This window comes from Vanrija pseudolonga, chromosome 1 (assembly GCF_020906515.1).
Source record: "Vanrija pseudolonga chromosome 1, complete sequence".
Taxonomy (NCBI): Eukaryota; Fungi; Basidiomycota; class Tremellomycetes; order Trichosporonales; family Trichosporonaceae; genus Vanrija; species Vanrija pseudolonga.
Window position 1 is genome coordinate 614,289 of NC_085849.1, and position 18,442 is coordinate 632,730.

The 18,442-nt window shown below is 61.9% G+C and overlaps 7 protein-coding genes across 7 annotated transcripts; 3 read left to right on the forward strand and 4 right to left on the reverse strand.

Moving 5' to 3' along the window:
* Window positions 1-155: 155 nt before the first annotated feature.
* lsg1 (Large subunit GTPase 1) lies at window positions 156-2,795 on the reverse strand. The gene is made up of 4 exons (XM_062766690.1): window positions 2,746-2,795; window positions 2,611-2,706; window positions 2,450-2,552; window positions 156-2,409 (listed from the first exon to the last, which is right to left on the reverse strand). The coding sequence occupies exons 1-4, from the start codon at window positions 2,746-2,748 to the stop codon at window positions 362-364; spliced, it is 2,250 nt and encodes a 749-aa protein (XP_062622674.1). The 5' UTR covers window positions 2,749-2,795; the 3' UTR covers window positions 156-361.
* Window positions 2,796-2,971: 176 nt separating this feature from the next.
* On the forward strand, window positions 2,972-4,401 carry coq5 (2-methoxy-6-polyprenyl-1,4-benzoquinol methylase, mitochondrial). The gene is made up of 5 exons (XM_062766691.1): window positions 2,972-3,257; window positions 3,296-3,658; window positions 3,794-4,001; window positions 4,053-4,181; window positions 4,229-4,401. The coding sequence occupies exons 1-5, from the start codon at window positions 3,041-3,043 to the stop codon at window positions 4,335-4,337; spliced, it is 1,026 nt and encodes a 341-aa protein (XP_062622675.1). The 5' UTR covers window positions 2,972-3,040; the 3' UTR covers window positions 4,338-4,401.
* A 30-nt stretch (window positions 4,402-4,431) lies between these two features.
* On the reverse strand, window positions 4,432-6,372 carry LDAH (Lipid droplet-associated hydrolase). The gene is made up of 3 exons (XM_062766692.1): window positions 6,134-6,372; window positions 5,346-6,083; window positions 4,432-5,290 (listed from the first exon to the last, which is right to left on the reverse strand). The coding sequence occupies exons 1-3, from the start codon at window positions 6,342-6,344 to the stop codon at window positions 4,563-4,565; spliced, it is 1,677 nt and encodes a 558-aa protein (XP_062622676.1). The 5' UTR covers window positions 6,345-6,372; the 3' UTR covers window positions 4,432-4,562.
* A 645-nt stretch (window positions 6,373-7,017) lies between these two features.
* On the forward strand, window positions 7,018-11,142 carry RAD5 (DNA repair protein RAD5; the record flags this gene model as incomplete). Its single annotated transcript, XM_062766693.1, has 11 exons — window positions 7,018-7,704; window positions 7,740-7,809; window positions 7,892-7,951; window positions 7,989-8,201; window positions 8,249-8,537; window positions 8,586-8,962; window positions 9,002-9,457; window positions 9,493-9,982; window positions 10,018-10,305; window positions 10,342-10,832; window positions 10,871-11,142. Exons 1-11 carry the CDS (start codon window positions 7,093-7,095, stop codon window positions 11,140-11,142), a joined length of 3,618 nt encoding a protein of 1,205 aa, XP_062622677.1. The 5' UTR covers window positions 7,018-7,092.
* Window positions 11,143-11,223: 81 nt separating this feature from the next.
* Window positions 11,224-12,806, reverse strand: ENDO2 (Endonuclease 2). Its single transcript, XM_062766694.1, has 3 exons — window positions 12,698-12,806; window positions 12,392-12,562; window positions 11,224-12,264 (listed from the first exon to the last, which is right to left on the reverse strand). The coding sequence occupies exons 1-3, from the start codon at window positions 12,765-12,767 to the stop codon at window positions 11,324-11,326; spliced, it is 1,182 nt and encodes a 393-aa protein (XP_062622678.1). The 5' UTR covers window positions 12,768-12,806; the 3' UTR covers window positions 11,224-11,323.
* A 316-nt stretch (window positions 12,807-13,122) lies between these two features.
* Window positions 13,123-14,459, forward strand: SPAC227.14_0 (Putative uridine kinase). Its single transcript, XM_062766695.1, has 4 exons — window positions 13,123-13,402; window positions 13,453-13,491; window positions 13,637-13,871; window positions 13,919-14,459. The coding sequence occupies exons 1-4, from the start codon at window positions 13,293-13,295 to the stop codon at window positions 14,336-14,338; spliced, it is 804 nt and encodes a 267-aa protein (XP_062622679.1). The 5' UTR covers window positions 13,123-13,292; the 3' UTR covers window positions 14,339-14,459.
* On the reverse strand, window positions 14,437-15,620 carry IDI (Isopentenyl-diphosphate Delta-isomerase). The gene is made up of 4 exons (XM_062766696.1): window positions 15,454-15,620; window positions 15,198-15,392; window positions 14,867-15,004; window positions 14,437-14,804 (listed from the first exon to the last, which is right to left on the reverse strand). Exons 1-4 carry the CDS (start codon window positions 15,602-15,604, stop codon window positions 14,512-14,514), a joined length of 777 nt encoding a protein of 258 aa, XP_062622680.1. The 5' UTR covers window positions 15,605-15,620; the 3' UTR covers window positions 14,437-14,511.
* Between the last annotated feature and the right edge of the window lie 2,822 nt (window positions 15,621-18,442).

Below are 18,442 nucleotides of genomic sequence, written 5' to 3' on the forward strand. Positions count from 1 at the left end.
CTCCACAAACCTTGCTTGGCTCAACGGCCACACCTTGCGGCTCTGCCGTCTGCTGATCTCCTCGGCCGGCGGCAAGAGCCCCGTGAAATCGGTAGAGATGATGCCAAGGTGCTCCATGGAGTCCCCCCAACACACCCGCCCTCGCAACACAACGACCTGCGTCACACATGCATTTGTCGACTGGGGCACCCGGGCCATGCTCGTCCGGGGCTGCGCTTTTCGGCGTCCTCGGCCGGACTCGTCTCGGCGCAACTTCGCGCCTCGCCCCTTCTCGGTATTCTACAGATAGTCTACATGACGCTCCCTCAGCCTTGGCGATCCGTGGCTGTCTATGACATGGTCTAAACGCCCACGCCTACGCCTAGTCGTAGCCGCGGCCAGACCTCTGCTTGCCCTTCTTCTCCTTGAAGTGCTTTTTGCTGTTATCCCGCTGGTTGGTGCCGACCACGGGCTCGAGCAGGGGTCGTCCGTCGGGGCCAAGTCGGCGCTGGTGGGGGTACATTGTGGAGCGTGAGAATCCAGCGCCGCCAACACCTCCGTTCTCGGTCTCGACCGCGGCGCCCTGCGAGCGGCCCTTGACCACTGGCCGGGGCGCGGGGCCCGACTCGGTGAAGAAGGCGTTCTCAAGCGCAGCTGCGCGCTCCTTGCCCGTGCGAGCAGGTGCCGATGCAGCCGTAGCCTTGGTCGCGCGGATAGTGGGCAGACGGGCCTTGATTGCGGGGTCGTTGGCGGTCGCAGCGGCCGAGGTACCAGCGACGGAAAGCTCGTCTCCCTCGTCACCCTCGGCACCTTCGACTCCCTCAACGCCCTCCTCATCCTCAAATTCGTCGTCAAACTCGTCGCCGCCCCGAGCCGCAGACGCCGCGGGAGCGACGTACGTGTCGGCATTCTTCGAAACGTGCGTCTCGGGAGCACGCTTGCGGCCGTTGGCGTACTCGGCCTCGAGCTTGGCAAGCGTGAGCTCGCGGGACGTCGACATGTACTCCTCCTCGTCAATGCCGGGCGGCGCGCGGCCGTACAGCAGCTTGGCGTTGACATAGTCCTTGAGCACGTAACGCGACGCACGCGACGTGTCGGGCATACCGAACGACGCACGGGTCATGCCTCGGGCAATGGCGTAGGCGGACAGCAGATCCTCCCATCCGACCTTGCCAGTTCCGCCGTCCTCGACCTCCTTGACGTCGATACGGATACCGTATGTGCCCTCGAGGATGGCACGAGGGATGCGCTTGCACACGAGCTCGACGGGGGCAGAGTACTCGCGCATCTGGTCGATGGGGAGCACACCGTCACAGATCATGTCGGCCTGGGTGTTGGCGAACTGGGGGAACACGAGACCGGGGCAGTCGCAGAGCGTGATCTCGTCTGAGAGCACAAGCGTCTGGAAGTGCTTGGTCTTACCGGGGGTGGCCGAAACGGACACCTTCTTGGAGCCGATGAGGGCGTTGATAGTCGACGACTTTCCGACGTTGGGGTAGCCGACCAAACCGATCATGAGCTTGGTGGGGTTGGGGTCACGGGGGGTCGCAAAGTCGGCGAGGGGAGGAGCGGCGCTGATGAACAAGTCCTCGAGCTCGGTGACGGTGAGAACGCGAGTACGAATGTCCTCAATCTCCACTGGCTCCTGGTCCTCCAGCTTGGTCTCCTCGAGCTGCTTGGCGACCTCACCGGCCTCCTCCTCCACATCCTCCTCCACATCCTCCTCAATGTCCTCGTCGTCCTCCTCGTCGAGCTCCTCGTCGTCGTGGGCGGGCTCATCGTCCTCGTCCTCGTCATCATCGTCGTCCTCGTCGTCCAGGCCCTCCTCCCTCCTGCGCTGCTTCTCAGCCTGCTCCTGCAAAGCAGCAGCGTCGGCAGCCGAGAAGAAGGCGTAGGTGATACCGTGCTCCTCAAAGTAGTCGGCCCACACGGAACGCTGCTCGTACGTGAGCAGATCCGCCTTGTTGATGAGCAGCAGTGACCGCCTCTTGCCCTTTCCGGGAACCGTCACGTCGTCGCCCGTCGAGTCGTCGCCGACCTCCTTGACGTACGCCTCCAGGTCCTCGGAGCGGAAGTTCAAGGGGTTACGGGCGTCGACAATCTGCACGACGAGATGCGAGCGCTCGAGCACACGCCAGAGCTGGCGCCACAGCTGGATGTTGCGCTCGAACGGCGTGAGCAGCAGCGACGAGTCCTCGGCGAGGTGGGCGAGGTCGCGGCGCCAGTCGAGGAACGAGTCGCGCTCCTGCTGCTCGAGCTGCTGGCGGGTCATGGAGCGGGTCCATGCAGGACGGCGGGGCACCTTGAGGCCGTGGCGCATGTCGTACTGCTTCCTGGCAACCTTCTTCTCCTCGTTGGCGCTCAGGAGGTACGGGTTGACAGCGGCGGCAGGCATGCCTGGCCCGGCGACAATGCGCATCTTGGAGCGTTCTGTGAGTCAAGTCAGCAACGCTCGGCTCCGAGCACGTACCCGTCGTGAAGTCGGCATCGGCGAGGGCGGCGTTGGCGAGGAAAGAGTCGAGGTCGCGCTCGTGGGTGACCGATGCGAGGGGGTTGGAGTCGTCGAGCGTGTACTGTCGCTGGTCAGCCGCTGCCAGTCATGACTTGCGCCACGCGCCAGGCTTTGCTTACCAGCTGGGACTCCTGAGGAGCAATGGCCTCCTTGTGCTTGCGGTTGATGAGGGCCTTGCCGAGGCCGGCCTTGGAGACCTTTGTACGGTTGGGCGCCTAGTCCGTCAGCACCACAGCTCTTGAAAAGGTACCCACCATTTTGTCTCTGGTCGTTTGTTGCTTGTTGACGCAGAGAGGTGTGAGATGTCAAATCGTCACACTACCTCGTTGCGTCAAAGATTTTGAACAACCTTTGCCACTGAAAGTGGAGGAAATCTCTCGTCCATTTCAAAAGTCACGTGGCGATTAGAAATCCCATTCAAAGTCGATATATTTGACTCCGCTAATCACTAAGGACGCGTCCCACCCAAGATTTCGGATTTCGACACGATCCGGCTTTCTCCTACAACCTGTTTGTCGACGTCTGCTATTCCATCGCACAACCAGAAAAATGAGCCGCAACCTTCGTTTCGCCAGCAGCCTGCGCACAATCGCCTCGGCGCCGCGTGCCGTTGGCGCCCGCGCCGTCTCGAGCGCAGCCGGCTCGGCGCCTTCGCTGCCGCCTTCGCCCGAGGCGACTTCCTCGACCGCCTCGTCGTCGTCGACCGCCGGCCGGACGACGCACTTCGGCTTCAAGGACGTCCCGGAGGAGGACAAGGAGTCGCTGGGTCAGTATTCCCTTACCGTCTTGTACTGACCGTCCCAGTTGGCGGCGTCTTCTCGTCTGTCGCGTCAAAGTACGACATTATGAACGACACCATGTCGGCCGGCATCCACCGGCTGTGGAAGGACGACTTTGTCGCCTCGGTCCTCCCCCGCCTGCCGCCCAGCGTGCACCGCAACCCTGTGCGCGCGGACGGCACCCAGGCCCCCGACCACGAGCCCGCCGCTCCCGCGCCGTTCAAGGTGCTCGACGTTGCCGGCGGCACTGGCGACATTGCGCTCCGTCTCCTCGACCGCGCGCGCGAGAAGTTTGGCAGCAGGGATATCGAGGTCGAGGTCGTTGACCTCACGGAGGGCATGCTGCACGAGGGACGGAAGCGTGTTGCCCAGGGTATCTACTACAACAGTGAGTCGCGCTGCGGAGCGATGCGTGAAGAATGGGCCTGGATACCGATCTGGACCGACATTGAGCGATGTCGGACGCGATGGTCCATGCCGAGCCGACGCGCACCCTATGCCGCGCCGATACTCACACTCCCAGCCCCCCAGATCACCTTCACCCAGGGCAACGCCCAGGCGCTCCCAGAGCACATCAAGGACAACTCGATCGACCTGTACACCATTGCGTTCGGTATCCGCAACTGCACGTCGTTGCCTGCTGTCCTGAGCGAGGCGTACCGCGTCCTCAAGCCCGGAGGCCGCATCGGTGTCCTCGAGTTTGGCAAGGTCACCAACCCCCTTCTCAAGGAGTGAGCCTGGCTTCGAATATGATGAGCATGGTTAGCCACTCACACACGCAGGATCTACCGCCAGTACTCGTTCCAGGTCATCCCCGTCATGGGCCAGATCATCGCCGGCGACCACGCCTCGTACCAGTACCTCGTCGAGTCGATCGAGCGCTTCCCCAGCCAGCCCGACTTTGCCCAGCTGTGAGTTTGCTGATTGGCCCCCCCTTGTCACCCAGCTAACTCCCCAGTGTTCGCGATGCCGGCTTCCAGACTGGTGCCATGCGCGAGGGCAAGGGCGGCGCCTGGACGGACTACACGTTCGGTGTGGCGACCATGTGGACCGGTGTCAAGGCTTAGAAAGCCACATAGGGTGTAGCGATAGATTGGTATAGGCGAGCATAGATGCACTCCTCTTGACTGACGGCTGCGATTCGTACGCCACCTACGACTCGTACGGTATTCGTGCATGTCAGGCGGGGCTATAACGAGTCACATTATCAAAACAGTAGTAGTATAAGCAGTTTGCTGTACAACTTTGGGCAGTCACGACTTGGAGCGCGTGTCATGGGCACAAAGGGCGATTTAGACAACGAGGTAAGGGCGCTGGACGTGGGCTTCGTTGATGTCGGGCTGCGAGTCGGTCTGGTTGTAGGCAGGACGCGAGAGCGCCTCGTGCTGGATCTTCTCGTGCTGGAGAGACTTCTCCTGCAGAGCCTTCTCATGCAGAGCCTTCTCCTGGTGGAGCTTGTCGGCGACAATGTTGGTCTGGATGTACGGAGCCTTCTTGTCGGTGTAAGGGGGGTTGATCACGGGCTCATCGTAACCGCCAGGTGGCTGGTACGTGTCGTCATCCCTCTGGTACTCGCCGTTGGGGACGTGCTCGTAGGTGCCCTCCTCGTACTCGTCGGGCTGCTGCTGCGCCGCGTAGTACTCCTCCTGGAGGACCTCGCGCTCGGTGACGACAACGGCCTCGGGGTTGTGGGCGGCGTCGTACTCCTCCTCAAGTCGAACCTCGCGCTCGAACTCAATCTCGCGCTCCTCGGCGACCACGTCAGCCTCCTGCTGCTGCTGGGCGGCATAGTACTGCTCGCGCTGGGCTTGCTTCTCAACAACGGGGTCGACCGGGGCCGGAGCCACCACAACGTCCACGGGCTCCTGAGCCTGGTTGGCGTCGTGAGCGCGCACGTGGTGGTGCGAGAGCTCGTTGGGGTGGTTAATGGCGGGGCCGATAGGAGAGCGGTCGGGGTGCGCGACGTCGATGGCCATGAGACGGTGGACGATGTTCGCAACAGCAGGTGCGGTGCCAGGGTCTGGAGGAATGTTAGATGTACGCTCTCCGTCACAGGCTCGTAAACCTAAACTCACACAGGCAGAAGGCGTGCTTGACACCCTCGATACGCCACGAGCGCTCGGGGCCGAGAGCCTCACGGATGCTGTTGGCCTCGTTGCCGACCCAGTGGTCGAGCTTGCCACCCGACCAGACGGTGTAGATACCCCTGCCGACGGGCTGGTTGCTCTCCTCACGCCACCAGGTGAGGTTGGGGGCCCTGATGTTGTCCATCTCGGAGCGGGCGAGGTAGAGCACATTCTTGATCGTGGGCTTGTCGTGGATGAGCTTGAGGGTCGTCGGGTTGGCATCGGCCATGCGGAAGAAGGGCCTCATGATGGCAGCGATTCCAGTGCCCGCCTGGAGCAGCGGCGCGCGGAAAACGGGCCACATCTTGATTCCGTTCCAGGTCTTGCCGATCCAGCCAAGGGTCGGGAAGAGGAGGTACGTGACGTGAATGCCCTCGGGGTTGCGCTCGAGCATCTGAGAGCACATCCAGGCGCCGACCGAGTGGCCCATGAGGGTGAAGCGAGGAGGAGGGAGGTGCTCAAACTTGACGCCACCCTCGGCGTGCCATGCGTTGAGAGACTGCTGGAGAGCACCGACCAGCTCGATCTTGGTCTCGAGAGTCTGGTAGATGTCGAAGGGCTTGGGGGGCGGCGGTACGGACGGGTCGTGGCCAACGTGCGAAGTGCAGAGGACGGCATACGAGTCGGGGACCTTGTTGTGAAGCTCGAGGAGGAAGTCGTCGTAGTAGTCGAGCAGGGCGGGGTTACCTTGACATGTATCAGCACTGTGCCCCGGCCTAGGCACTCTTTAGTCTCACCGAGGATGAAGAGAACAAAGTTCTCGGGCGGAAGGTCGGTGCCGCGCTTGGGAGGCAGGTAGCTCATGGCAGCCTCGCCCTCGCAGCCGACCTTGCGGTGCTCGAACGAGACGCGGATAGGGAGCTGACCATGGCCGGCCGACTGGATGAACTCGAGGCGCGGGTCGACGTTGGAGGCAACAGAAGATTCACCGTCGATGGAAGAAGCCATGCTGGAAGTGAATGTAAGTTTCGCAAGTGATTGCGAGGGTGGGTTGCCATCGACCAGTCATCACCAGTCTTATAAGTGCATGCAACAGAATCAATGCACCTTGCCGACCTTGCCCCTTGACGTCGACTCGTCGGTGATGCATGAGTGCAAGGTGTGGTCGTGGCTTCTGTTGACGGGGCCTTGCTCTTGTCGGGCCGGGCCAAGAGTCGTCGTGGTCAGAGTATGAAGTCACAGGACCGAGTTGTCAGTAGGTGCCAGGGCCTGGGTCTCGGTGGTAAGGTGGCAGCAGATAGTCGAGACAGAGTCCGGATTACTAGGGTTAGATTTGTGTGCTTTGATCCGTTGGGCAGGCCGATAAGTTTGGGCTGATCGGCGACGTGGTTTGGGCCAGCTGTGATGGGGGGGATCGGGAAGGAGGCATGGGTGGGGGTGGGTGGTCAATGTCAACGTCGATGAATGCGTCGTCGGTGACGGTGATCAAGGACAACAAGACAACAGGCAACAGCCAAGGTTCACCCACTGCGACGTTGACCATCGCCGAGACCTGGGCCGATATGTGGTAAGGGTCGCCACGTGGACCACGTGGCGAGCCCTCCCTGGCCGACAATTGGAGGTGGATCCGATGTAGCTGACTGGACCCCACGCGACAAAGAAAGTCATGAAAAGCAAACGACGCGTCGAGCAACGCGCAAACAACAACAACAATCATTGACGACGCGTTGGACCAGACGTCGCGCACAACGTCAAGATGTCGACACCAGGCCTCTTCTTCCCGCCAGACTCGGACGACGGCGAGGACGACGACCTCGACTTTGGCAGTGGCGTCGGCAACCATAGCGGCAGCGGCAGCACGCGCGACGCCCTTCCTTCCGCTGGCCCTTCCTCTGCCTCGGCAACGCGTACGGCCAGTCCTGCACCTCCTCCGCCGCGCGTCAAGGAGGCATTGTTTATGGCCTCCGATGACGAAGACGACGGTATCATGGCGCTCGACCAGCCTGTCGCGGGGCCATCGTCCTCTGCGAGCCGAGCCCCAGCTTCCTCGGCGCCATCGTCTTCCTTGGCCAAGCGCCGAGCGCCGCCCTCATCACCATCCAACGTCCCAACAGGATTCCAACGAGGATACCTCGGCGAGTTTGTCTGCGAGGGCTGGTCGCTGTCCAAGGGCAAGGGATACTGCTCTCCAGGAAGCAAGCTCGTGTTCGAGCGGCCCAAAGCCAAGGCAGCCACTGCTGTCGACAGCTCTTCCAAGGGTGGCCCGACGCGAATCGTCAACGGCAAGGTGGTCAGCGGTACCAAGGCACCGATTGGAGGGAAGCAAGCAACTATCAGCTCCATGTTTGCGAAGAAGGCTTCACCCGCGGTAGGTTCCTTCTGCGGGCTCGGCTGATGATTCAGCCAGTGAAGAAGGCAGCGGCCAAGGCCAAAATCGACCAGGTCATCCGTTTTCGCAACGAGCGCGGGTTTGGTGAGCAACAGACTGTGCTGTGCAATGCTGACGTTCTCAGAAGGTAAGCTTGAATCTGAATCGCGGTAATCTAAACGCCCAGTCGGCCGCCTATCAGTCACCGAGGCAGGCTTCCTCGTTCACCTCCTCGACAGCGGCGTCAGTGAGTGACGAGTACTAGCGCACCTCTAACATTCCAGTCGAGCTCGAAGGCCATGTTATCGACTGTCCCCAGGTGCTCGCAACGGGTACAACGATCTTGCTCAACCTCAAAGTGTACCTCGCCAGGAGGGGCTTCGAAGAGACGGACAAGAAGGACAGGAAGGAGGGGAGCACGTTCTGGCAGGAGCAGCAGGAGACTGAGGAAGAGGAGGCTATGAGGAATCGAAAGGACGCGCTTGGGGCATTGTTCTGTGGGTGTTTTGGTCATGTTTTTGAATCACCCATTGACGTCGCTCAGCACGGATAGGCGTCAAGCCGACTCAGTCCAACTCGCTGCTCGCTGCCCAGAAGGGCCCTGGCACCGCCGCTGCTACTATCAACGCGACATCGCTCAAGCACTTTGCGTCTTCACCAAAGAAGCGCAGCCCTAGCCCGTCCAAGGGCTCAAACGGCAAGGCAAAGGGCAAAGCCTCAGCATCGGCATCGGCCCACAACAGTGACGACGAGGACGATGGCGACGACAGTGGAGATGAAGCCGAGAAGCTCGACGAGAAGCAGATGGACGAGATTGACACAATCTATCGCAAGTGAGTCAAGCATCCTCTATCAGGCACCACCCAAGGCTAATGTGGCAGAGCGCAGATGAATGACGCAATGCTCGAAGAAACCGACCCTCCAGACACCTTCCTCTACACCCTTCGACCGTACCAAAAGCAAGCGTTGACATGGATGAGTGCACGCGAAACTGGCAAGGACAACCTCCGAGATACGAACCAGACCCTGCATCCACTGTGGGAGGAGTACGTGTTGGGTGTTGTCACAGTTGCTGAACGTCATAGGTACGCATTTCGAAAGGACCACGCCATCGGCGAACCCATTGAAATCGAGGATGACGATGACTTTATCGACCCCTCCCGGAAGTTTTATTGGAACCCTTACAGTGGCGAGCTGAGCCTGGAGTTTCCAAAGTCTGAGAACTCAGCCCGTGGAGGAATTCTGGCGGATGCGATGGGTACGTCATTCGTCAGAGGGCGCCCATCTAACCACGTAGGAATGGGCAAGACTTGTATGATGGCTTCCCTGATACATCGTAACCGCGAGGTCATCGACGACGAGGAGCCCGGCGAGCTGGAGGCCGAGCCAGTCAAGCAGGAAGCAAGCAAGCGTCGCAAGTTTGTTCAAGTGACGCTGTCGAACCAGTGGAAGGCAGTGGCAAACGCTCCCAAGCCGGTTTCCCGGCAACCCCCTCGTGCCACACTCGTCGTCTGCCCTGTTTCGCTGGCGTCGCAATGGCAGGAGGAGCTTACCAAGATGTCGGCTAAGGGTTCGCTTTCGAGCTTCTTGTGGTACGGCAATGACCGTGCCGATGTTGGCCGCCTACTGGCTCAGGAGGGCAAGAAGAAGGTCGACGTTATCATCACGAGTTATGGCACTCTGGGAAGCGAATACCAACGGTGGAAGAAGAACAAGGATAAGCCGTCCTACGAAGGCGGCAGCATCTATGATCGTGAGTGTGAGGCAGAGTACACGGCTGACAGTCAGACGAGTTCCTCCGCATTGTGCTTGATGAGGCGCACAACATCAAGAATCGTACGGCGCAGATTTCAAAGGCATGTTACGAGCTCAAGGGCCGCCGACGCTGGACGCTCACGGGCACGCCGATCGTCAACAGACTGGACGACCTATACTCGCTGCTCCACTTCCTACGACTCGAGCCATGGGGCGTGTACAGCTTCTTCCGGAGCTTTGTCACCATCCCATTCCTGGCCCAGGACCCGAAGGCACTCAATGTCGTGCAGTACATCCTCGAGTCGTGCCTCCTTCGGCGCGAGAAGAACATGCGCGACAAGGACGGCAAGCTCGTCGTCGACCTGCCGCCCAAGAACATTGATGTCCAGGTGCTCAACTTCTCGAGATCTGAACGGCAGATTTACAAGCGTCTCGAGGACCGCGCCAAGAGGCGGTTCATTGAGCTCGATGCTGACGGGCGTGCCATGTCAAACTATACGTCGATCTTGGCCATGCTCATGAAGTAAGTGTGTGGTTGGGGGCCAAGGCTGACTCCAGGCTGCGCCAGTGTGTTGATCACCCTCTGTTGGTCATGGGCAAGGGATCAGACGAGGACAAGGATGGCGACAAGCTGCTCGACGGTGACGACGACGGCGAGGGCAGCGTCAAGCAGTTAATCGCCAATTATGCTGGCCAGAAGAGCGGCAGTGGGGGAGACGACGATGTCGACCCTGCGTATGCTCTCCAGGTGTTAAAGGAGCTCGCCGACGCCGAGTCGACTCCAGAGTGCCTGATCTGCTTTGGCGAGGTGTCGGACGAGGTCCTGCTGCCATGCTATCACAGAGGGTGGGTCGCAAAAGCTTGCCGTTGCTAACCCACTAGGTGTCAAGACTGCATCGTCGACTACATCGGCCACTGCGAGGACGCCGGCAAGGAAGCGTTCTGCCCGACATGCGAAAAGGGGCCGATAACTGTGGCCGATCTGCGATCGGTTCAGCGGAGACGGAGGCACATCAACCCATTCACCAAGAGTGGACAGCAGCCTCCGTCTCAGGGCGAGACAGTCACACTGGGCAAGGTCGACCTCGCGACAAGCACTAAGCTGCGTGCTCTGACGCGCAAGCTGGAGCAGATGAGGCAGGAAGACGGGCTGTACAAGGCCTTGGTCTTCTCGCAGTTCACGTCGTTCCTCGACCTGATCGAGAACAGCCTGACGGCGGAGGGCGTCAAGTGGCTGCGCTTCGACGGCTCAATGAGCCAGGCGCAACGCGCAGCGACGGTCGAGGAGTTTGGCGAGAAGCACACCGAGCCGGTGGTGCTGCTCATCTCGCTCAAGGCCGGCGGTGTTGGGTTGAACCTGACGATGGCTAACCGTGAGTTCGCCATCGTGTCGGCAGAGGCTAACTCTCAGATGTTTTCATGATGGACACGTGGTGGAACGAAGCGATTGAGCAGCAGGCGATCGACCGCGTGCACCGTCTCGGGCAAACGAAGCCCGTGTACGTAACGCGCTACATCATCAAGGGGACGGTCGAGAAGCGTATCATGAAGATCCAGCGGACGAAGACGGCGCTGATCAACGCGTCGCTGTCCGGCGCGGGCAAGGACAAGCGGGTTGCGCTGGCGGACATTAAGAAGATCTTTGGCCTCGACGAGGAGGACAGCGAGGACGAGGTGTACTAGGGGGCGTCGAGCAGGTGGAGGTAGCGGAGGAGAGACACACACAAGAAGGCACACAAGCCACACACCACACACAGCATTACATTCATATCAAGGAGCGCATGCATAAATTGGAGCTATGAGCTAATGGCTTGCTAAGTGGTGGAACAACGGATACAATGGTTCAGTGAGGACGAGGACGCGGCTAGTAGTCGATGTACAGGTCGCTGTACTCGCCCTTGCCAATGACGCGGTTGAGGATCTTTGCGAGCCGCAAGCCGCCCTGGGCGAGCAAGCGCTCGACGACCTTGTCGCGGCCAATACGGCCGAGGTACTCGTCCGTGTCGAGCTCGATGAGCGGCCCGCTGCCCGTGTACTCTTTCGGCCAGGCATACTCGCAGTTGATGGCGTGGTTGGCGCGGGACCAGGTGTAGGGGCACGCGGGCTCCTCAAAGGTCTCGCCGCGCTTGGCGAGCGCGTCGGGGTGGTTACGCAGCAGCTGGCTATTGAACCCCTCGTACGACGCGTCCGGGACCGGCAAGAGCGGGGCGACGACCCCGCGCAGGCTGTCGGGCAGGCTGAGCGCGGCCACATGGCCCGCGTTGACCAGCCCCTCGAGCCACGGCGCGCGGTGCGCCGCCTTGCCCTGCTTGCTGGGCGGCACGTTGCCCTGCGACGAGTGGGGGTAGGGGTCCCCGCCGGCCGGACAAGCCAGCCAGCTGTCGACGTCGTCCTTCCACCACTGCCTGATGCCCTCCCACACGATCCAGCGGACGTACGGGTCGAAGATGGCGTGCGGGAGGTTGTTCTCGATCTGTTTGGCAGGCAGCGGGGAGGTGTAGTTGCTCAGCTCGCGGATGTTCTTGAGCACAATGCCACCGTCCCACACGCTGTGGAGGTTGCGCGCGCGCCCCTCGAAGCGGAACAGCGCGCCGTTGCCGCCTTTATCGCGCCCGGTCAAGTGCAGCGGCTGGTGCAGGTCGCCGAGGAAGTGGACCAGGAAACGCAGCGAAATGTCGCCCTCGCCCGCGGCGACGCCCGCCGTCTTGTTCATGATCGCTGTCAGGACGTTGACGTCCTCGTTGATCCAGCCGTGCTCGCCGTACTCGCAGTGCGCGTTGGGGCCGCCGGGGAAGTCGTTCTTGGCTGGGTGGGTGAGCGACAGCCCTGGCAGCTTCACTTGGATCGCGCTTCCTCTCTCTCCGTACTCCCCATGTCTGTCTCCCACATGCCACCCCCTCCGCTCGCTGCGCTCGCTCCGGGTCGCACTCACGATTAACATAGTGCATCGGCCCCGTCTCGGGATACTGCCGGCGCACCATGTCCGCCCAAGCGGCCACGGGGGCGAGATGGCACCCCGCCTGGCGCGGGAGGATGCGGCAGAGCTGGTCGCGGACTTGGGGGTGGAGGTGGATCTGGGCGATGGTAGCTACGATTTCGTGGCCTGGAGCGGGTGTCAGCGGGCGAGCGGTCGCGACCAGGCCAGGCGACGACGACGACGACGAGGGACGCGTCGACGCGGACGGTGACATCGTCGTTGTCGACGACGCCTCACCCGACGCCGCCAGAGGTGACTTACCCGCCGCGCCCCATGCCAGCGCTGTTGGCGCCGCTGTCGCTGCCAGCGCAGCGAGGAGAGCAAGCTTCATGATGGTGTTGCTGTAACGAGTGTGATGTGGTTAGTGTTGAGTTGAATAGAGTGGCGCGCGGCGCGATGGGGATGACTGGTGGCTTATCGACCACGGCCAAGCCGACCGACGTCACGTTACGTCACGTGGCGCGGCGTGGTTAACACGTGGAAATACACCCGTTCTCGGACCGACAGCCGCCGGACCGCCGGCTCCGCATCCGACATTTGTGCGGGGTGCTTGTCTCCGCCCTCCGCTCTGCTTGTTTCTGGGGCGATGGTCGACGCGCGCGGGGCATGCGGCGGGGCATGTGGGTGGGAGTGTGTGGGTAGCATGCACGCCGTGTTGTCTGTTGTGCCGCGTGCTCGAGTGACATTGACATTGACAGTGCGAAAGGCAGCGAACGACGACACGGCCACAACAAAGAAGCACGTACACCTGGCCTCTGCGCGCACGACCGCCCCCTGGTCCGTTCTCGCTTCCTTTCCCCAACGCGTGCGCGCGCTCGACCCACCCACCAGCCAGGACCTACCTCGACCCACGGACATGACAGTCACCGTGTCGACGACAATGTCATCACCATCACCCCACAGCACCACGACCATGGGTGCCGACGTCGCGCGCCTCGCGCAGGAGATCATCAAGGCGTACGCTGGGTGAGTGGCGTCGTGGTCGCGTGAGGCGCAGCAGCCGGGCTGATGGGCAGGGTGGCACAGGACAGGAGGCTGCTTATCGCCGTTGCTGGGTGAGTAGGGCGGTGGGTGGCGGGGCGGGGGCGTGTGCGTCGGTGCAAGCAAGCAAGCTGCGCTCCATCACATGGCAGCGAGCGAGCCCCGACGCCCCGCTCGTCCGCCCGCCCGCTGGCGAGCCCGAGCTGACCCCCCTCGCAGCCGTCCAGGCTCCGGCAAGTCGACGCTAGCGTACCCCCTCGCAGACCACATCAACGAGCTCCTCCTAGGCCACCCGGTACCCGAGGCGCCCATCAACGCCGAGACGGCGGTCGCGAGCCCGCCAACGACACGCGCGGACGACGACGTCGCCATCTGCGTCGGGCAGGACGGGTGGCACTGTACGCGGGCTGAGCTGGACGCGTTTCCTGACCCTGTCGAGGCGCACTGGAGGAGGGTACGTCGAGGGGAGGGGAGAAGATAAGAGAACTCACGCACGCCCAGGGCGCCGCGTTCACGTTCGACCTGCCCCGCTACGCCGAGTTTGTGTGCTCGCTCCGCGCGCCGCTGCCTGCCCCACCGATCCCCTTCCCGACGTTTGACCACAAGCTCAAGGACCCGCGCCCGAGCCCCACGCCGATCCTGTCGCGCCACCGCATCGTCGTCATCGAGGGCCTGTACACCATGCTCGATGAGCCCGGGTGGCGCGAGACGGCCGCGCAGATGGACATGCGCGTGTGGGTCGAGGTGCCGCGCGACGTCGTGTTCCGGCGCGTGCTCAAGCGTAACACGGAAGCGGGGATCGTTAGCTCTGAGCTCGCGGAGAAGCGCGTCAACCAGAGCGATATGGTCAACGGCGACGACGTGTATGCGCACCGCTACAAGGTCACCGATACGATCTACCCCGCCGATGTGCCGCAGTAGGCGCAACGTGCGCCACGCAACCAAGCAAGATAAGACAGCCACATTGTAGAATAATACACCCCCCACCCATCCCCACCCCTCATCCTAGACCGCCGTATGGCTATGCATGTCATTAGAGTCCCGAGATATGATTACGATTGCGTCTATGTGCATCATGCCCAGGGCCGGAGCGCCTAGGCAAGCTTGAGAATGTCGTTGATGCGCGGCTCGCCCTCGAGCACAGTGGCAGTCACGGCGCCCTTGCCGGCCGCCTCGTCCCAGCCGAGCGCGCGGCTCTTGGCGAGCATCTCGTCCCACCAGGGGAAGAGGAGGTCGCGCGCGATCAGGCGGAACCACGGCGTGAACGAGTACTGGCTGTCGGCGAACATGGCCTCGAGCTCGGCGCGCGAGACGTAGCGCGCGTCGCCAATCTCGTTGGGGTTGATGTCGGTGGGCACGTCCTTGGCCGTGAAGAGAATGTAGTCGACTAGGGAGCGGCGCGTCAGCGCCCGCCGCGACAAACACGCCTCTCGGTTCTCTGCTACTCACTCTCGTGCTCGCCCCACACGCCGTTCGACGGCGCGAGGTAGTGGATCCGCGTGAGGAAGGTGAACTCCTCGGGCTTGATCGCGTCGGTGGGGATGCCGAGCTCGTGGTCGAGCTTACGGATGGCAGCGGCGCGGACACCTGAGCGTGGGTGTCAGTACTTGCAATGTGGCAGCGACGAGGCAACGGCACGGAGGTCGGCCTCAGCTGAGAGCTTCGGCCTGGGCTCGCGGGTAAACCCCACTCGGTGTCTTGGCACGGAGCACCAGCACGGGGCGCCGAGGCGCCGAGGCGTCGACACGACACAACAGCTGCAGCCCGCGCGACTACTCACCAGCCTGTCCCTCCTCGACAATCTCCGACTTGATGTACAGCGGGTGCGAGCAGCAGGTGTTTGTCCACTGGTCGGGGAAGGTGATCTTCTCGCTCGCGCGCTTCTGGAGGAGCAGGCGGCCGTCGGACGGGCGGAAGAGGAACACGGAAAAGGCGCGGTGCAGGAGGCCGTCGTTGATCGAGGTCATGAGGTGGCCTGTGGCGGGGTGTCAGCTCTCGTGTCTTGCCTGACAGCTTCGAAGCTTCACCACACTCACACTCCTTCTTCGAGCCCTCGCCGTACGCCTTGTCGTTCTCGTCGACGAGGATGCAGCGCTCCTCCATGAGGCGCACCTGCTCCTCGTCGTAGCCGTCGAGCGAGACGGTGTTGTTGGTGGCTGTTGTCGTTGTGGTGGTCGTGGCGGACATTTTAGCAGGCAGATGCGATGGACAAAGTCAAGGCAGGAGCAGCAACAAATGTCACTTTTGTCAGTGGTCGCCCAAGGCGCGTCGAGCCAAGCGGAGATCGTGCCACTGTCGGTCAGTCGGCTGGCTGGGCCGCGGCGCGGCGGCGGCGCGTCTTAGCCGGGCGGAACAAATACATTTGATAAAAGTGGCCCAAGGGTTGGAAATCACAAAAGCCACGTGTAAAATAGGCTAAACTTGTAAATAACTTGAATGGATCTGTGGAAGGCCAGCGTCGCGCGACCACACGCGCGCCCACCGCCCACTTGACCTCGTCGACATTCGCCACATACCACCTGCCCCATGATCATGAGCAGAGGCGTAGTACATACCTCGGATGCATCATTGCGGTCGAGCTGGGCGGGACGAGGGCCAGCTGACGCCCGGGCAATGGGGAGGGGAGACGGCGTCATGCACCGCCGACGAGTGGGCCTCATGACATGGTCACTTCATATATCTGCGCGGTCGGGTGACTGCCAGCGCGCTGCTCGCCGTCGTCTCCCACGCACTCACAACGTCTCAACCTAGCAACGCAACACATCTACACTCGCTGTCCTCTTGCAGTAGTGAGTTGGCAGGCTCTGGCCTCAGTGGCCCTGTGCCTCCCCACGACCTCGCCACCGAGGTGTGGCCCGTGTGCCACTTTACCGCGGCGGCGCCGTTGCCACAAGCCCGCTGACACCCCAGTGAACACAACGGACATGAACGTGCGCCCACTGACTAGTGAGGTCGTTCCGTCTGCTAATACCGCCCCTTCTTCCTCCCCGTCTGCATCTGCCACACTACCCCCCGGGACAATCACCTCGTGCTGCTGCTGGTGCTGCACTGCCGCCTGGGCCGCGGGCTTAGCAGCCTGTCTCGGACTCGCCGCCGATGGGCATCCCCGCCGAACATCAAGTACGCCCGAACGGTCCTCGTCGGAACAGCTGCGAGGCGAGGCCGGGGATCATCGAGAGCACACATCTCGCGCCGCTAAACGAGGGGCTCGTCGCCGAAGAGCACGAGCATGCCGTCGAGATTGAGGGCGAGCGTGGGTGGCGGCGGACGAAGCACAGAGCTGACAGCACGAAGCCATAATGCTCCCGAAAAAGATGGCCATGGGCAGCAAGCACATGCGCAAGATGTAGCGGCGGTCGTTGCTGCTGCTGGTCCGAATTTAGCCCTTCAGTTCGGGTTCGTGGAATGGAATGCGAGAAGGATGGAGTGAGGGGAGGGGAGATAAGGAGGGCGGGGTACATGGCCCCACGCGAGCCGTGTCCTCGTTCATTGTCCTGTGGCGTTTGTATGAGGCTTGCGAAGAACAACAAGACTGCGATAAAAAAAGACAAACACGTTATAACAATGTTGGTGATAGTCAATGCAGGATTCAGTGGCGTCAGAGTCGCCGAGTCGGCTTCGCGTCTTCCCTACCTTCGCCACCTTCCTCGTCTTCCCTCCGTTTGTGAAGGAAGGTGGCCCATGGCTCACCCACCCACCCACCCTCGAGCGTTGCTCGCGAGGGAAGGTCGCCCACCCACCCACCCTGCTGCGCGAGCAAGACGTCGCCCGCCCACCCGCCCCTATGATCGCTGCGCGATCAAGAATGTATGCCACCACCCACCCCTCCTCCGGGTTCCGCCTCCCCCAATGCTGGCACCCACCCCTCCACCTGCTCCTTCCCTCCAGCCGCCTCCCCAGGCACAACACCCCACGTGTCGGCAACGTGATGGTGAGTAGTAGTAAATGCCAGGTACCATATAAAGACGTGATGAAGTGCAGCCAAGCTAGCAAAGATTTGTTAGAGTTGTGGGATGATGCGGGGAGGCAGGCGGCTCGAGGCGGTGCGAGTTGGCAGAGTGACGACAAGGCGTTATATGCAGGGGTGGCTGGCGCGGGGCGCGCATGGCACACATTGCGGGAACTGGGACGGTGAGGCAGTCATGGGCCAGTTCTGCGCTAGCAAGGCCAGAAGAGTCGATAGACGGTGGGACGGGACGAGGGGAAGGGAGGGGGACACTGCGCTTTTGGTGGCTTGGGTCGGGGCATATGTACGGGCGGGCGGCGGGCGGCAAGCGGCAGGATTGCCCAGGGCGTGGAGGGTTGTGATGGCGTCGGAACAGGCACCAGTCCAACCAACATGTATGTCGAGCCAAACGAGACGAGGGCATCTCGTCGAGGAGGAGAGCAGTCAGAGTTCAGCTGCCTGCCTGTCTGCCGCTGCATGGTTGGTGCCTTCTCGGTGTGCCTCGTCGTCTGTCCATCTCATTGTCTTTTGAGCTGCAGCCAGCCCAACAACGACCGAAGGGGGCCAAAGCGCAAAGCAATCCGACAACGACAAGCACTAGCACTCCATCACACTGCAATCACTTTTATCTCACCCACACTACACCTCTTTGCATCTCGCTGTTACCACTTGACCACCTAGACTGCCGTCACGACCCATTTCTAGAAACGACGCCACGCGAGACACGGCGCAGTCACCGCGACGAGGACCACGACCCGCGCCGCGACATCACTGTGACGCCACGATTTCCATTTCCACTTGCACCAGCACCACGCGCAAGCCAGACGCCTTAGACTCCCCACTAAGAGGCCTGCTTTAGAACTCGCATCTCTACGACAACTGCGCCGCGCCCATCTCGACCTCGACGCCCATCCACTCGTCGCCAAGAACACACGACCACATACACACAGATTGTCAACAGCCGAGGCCCCTTGCAGAGCGCAGGGTCGACTTGTTGGAGCCCACTCTCGTCCCCCACATCAAGCGCCCGCCCGCCCGCGCCTGCGCGCGCTGCGACACTCATTTCCACGCACGGGTCA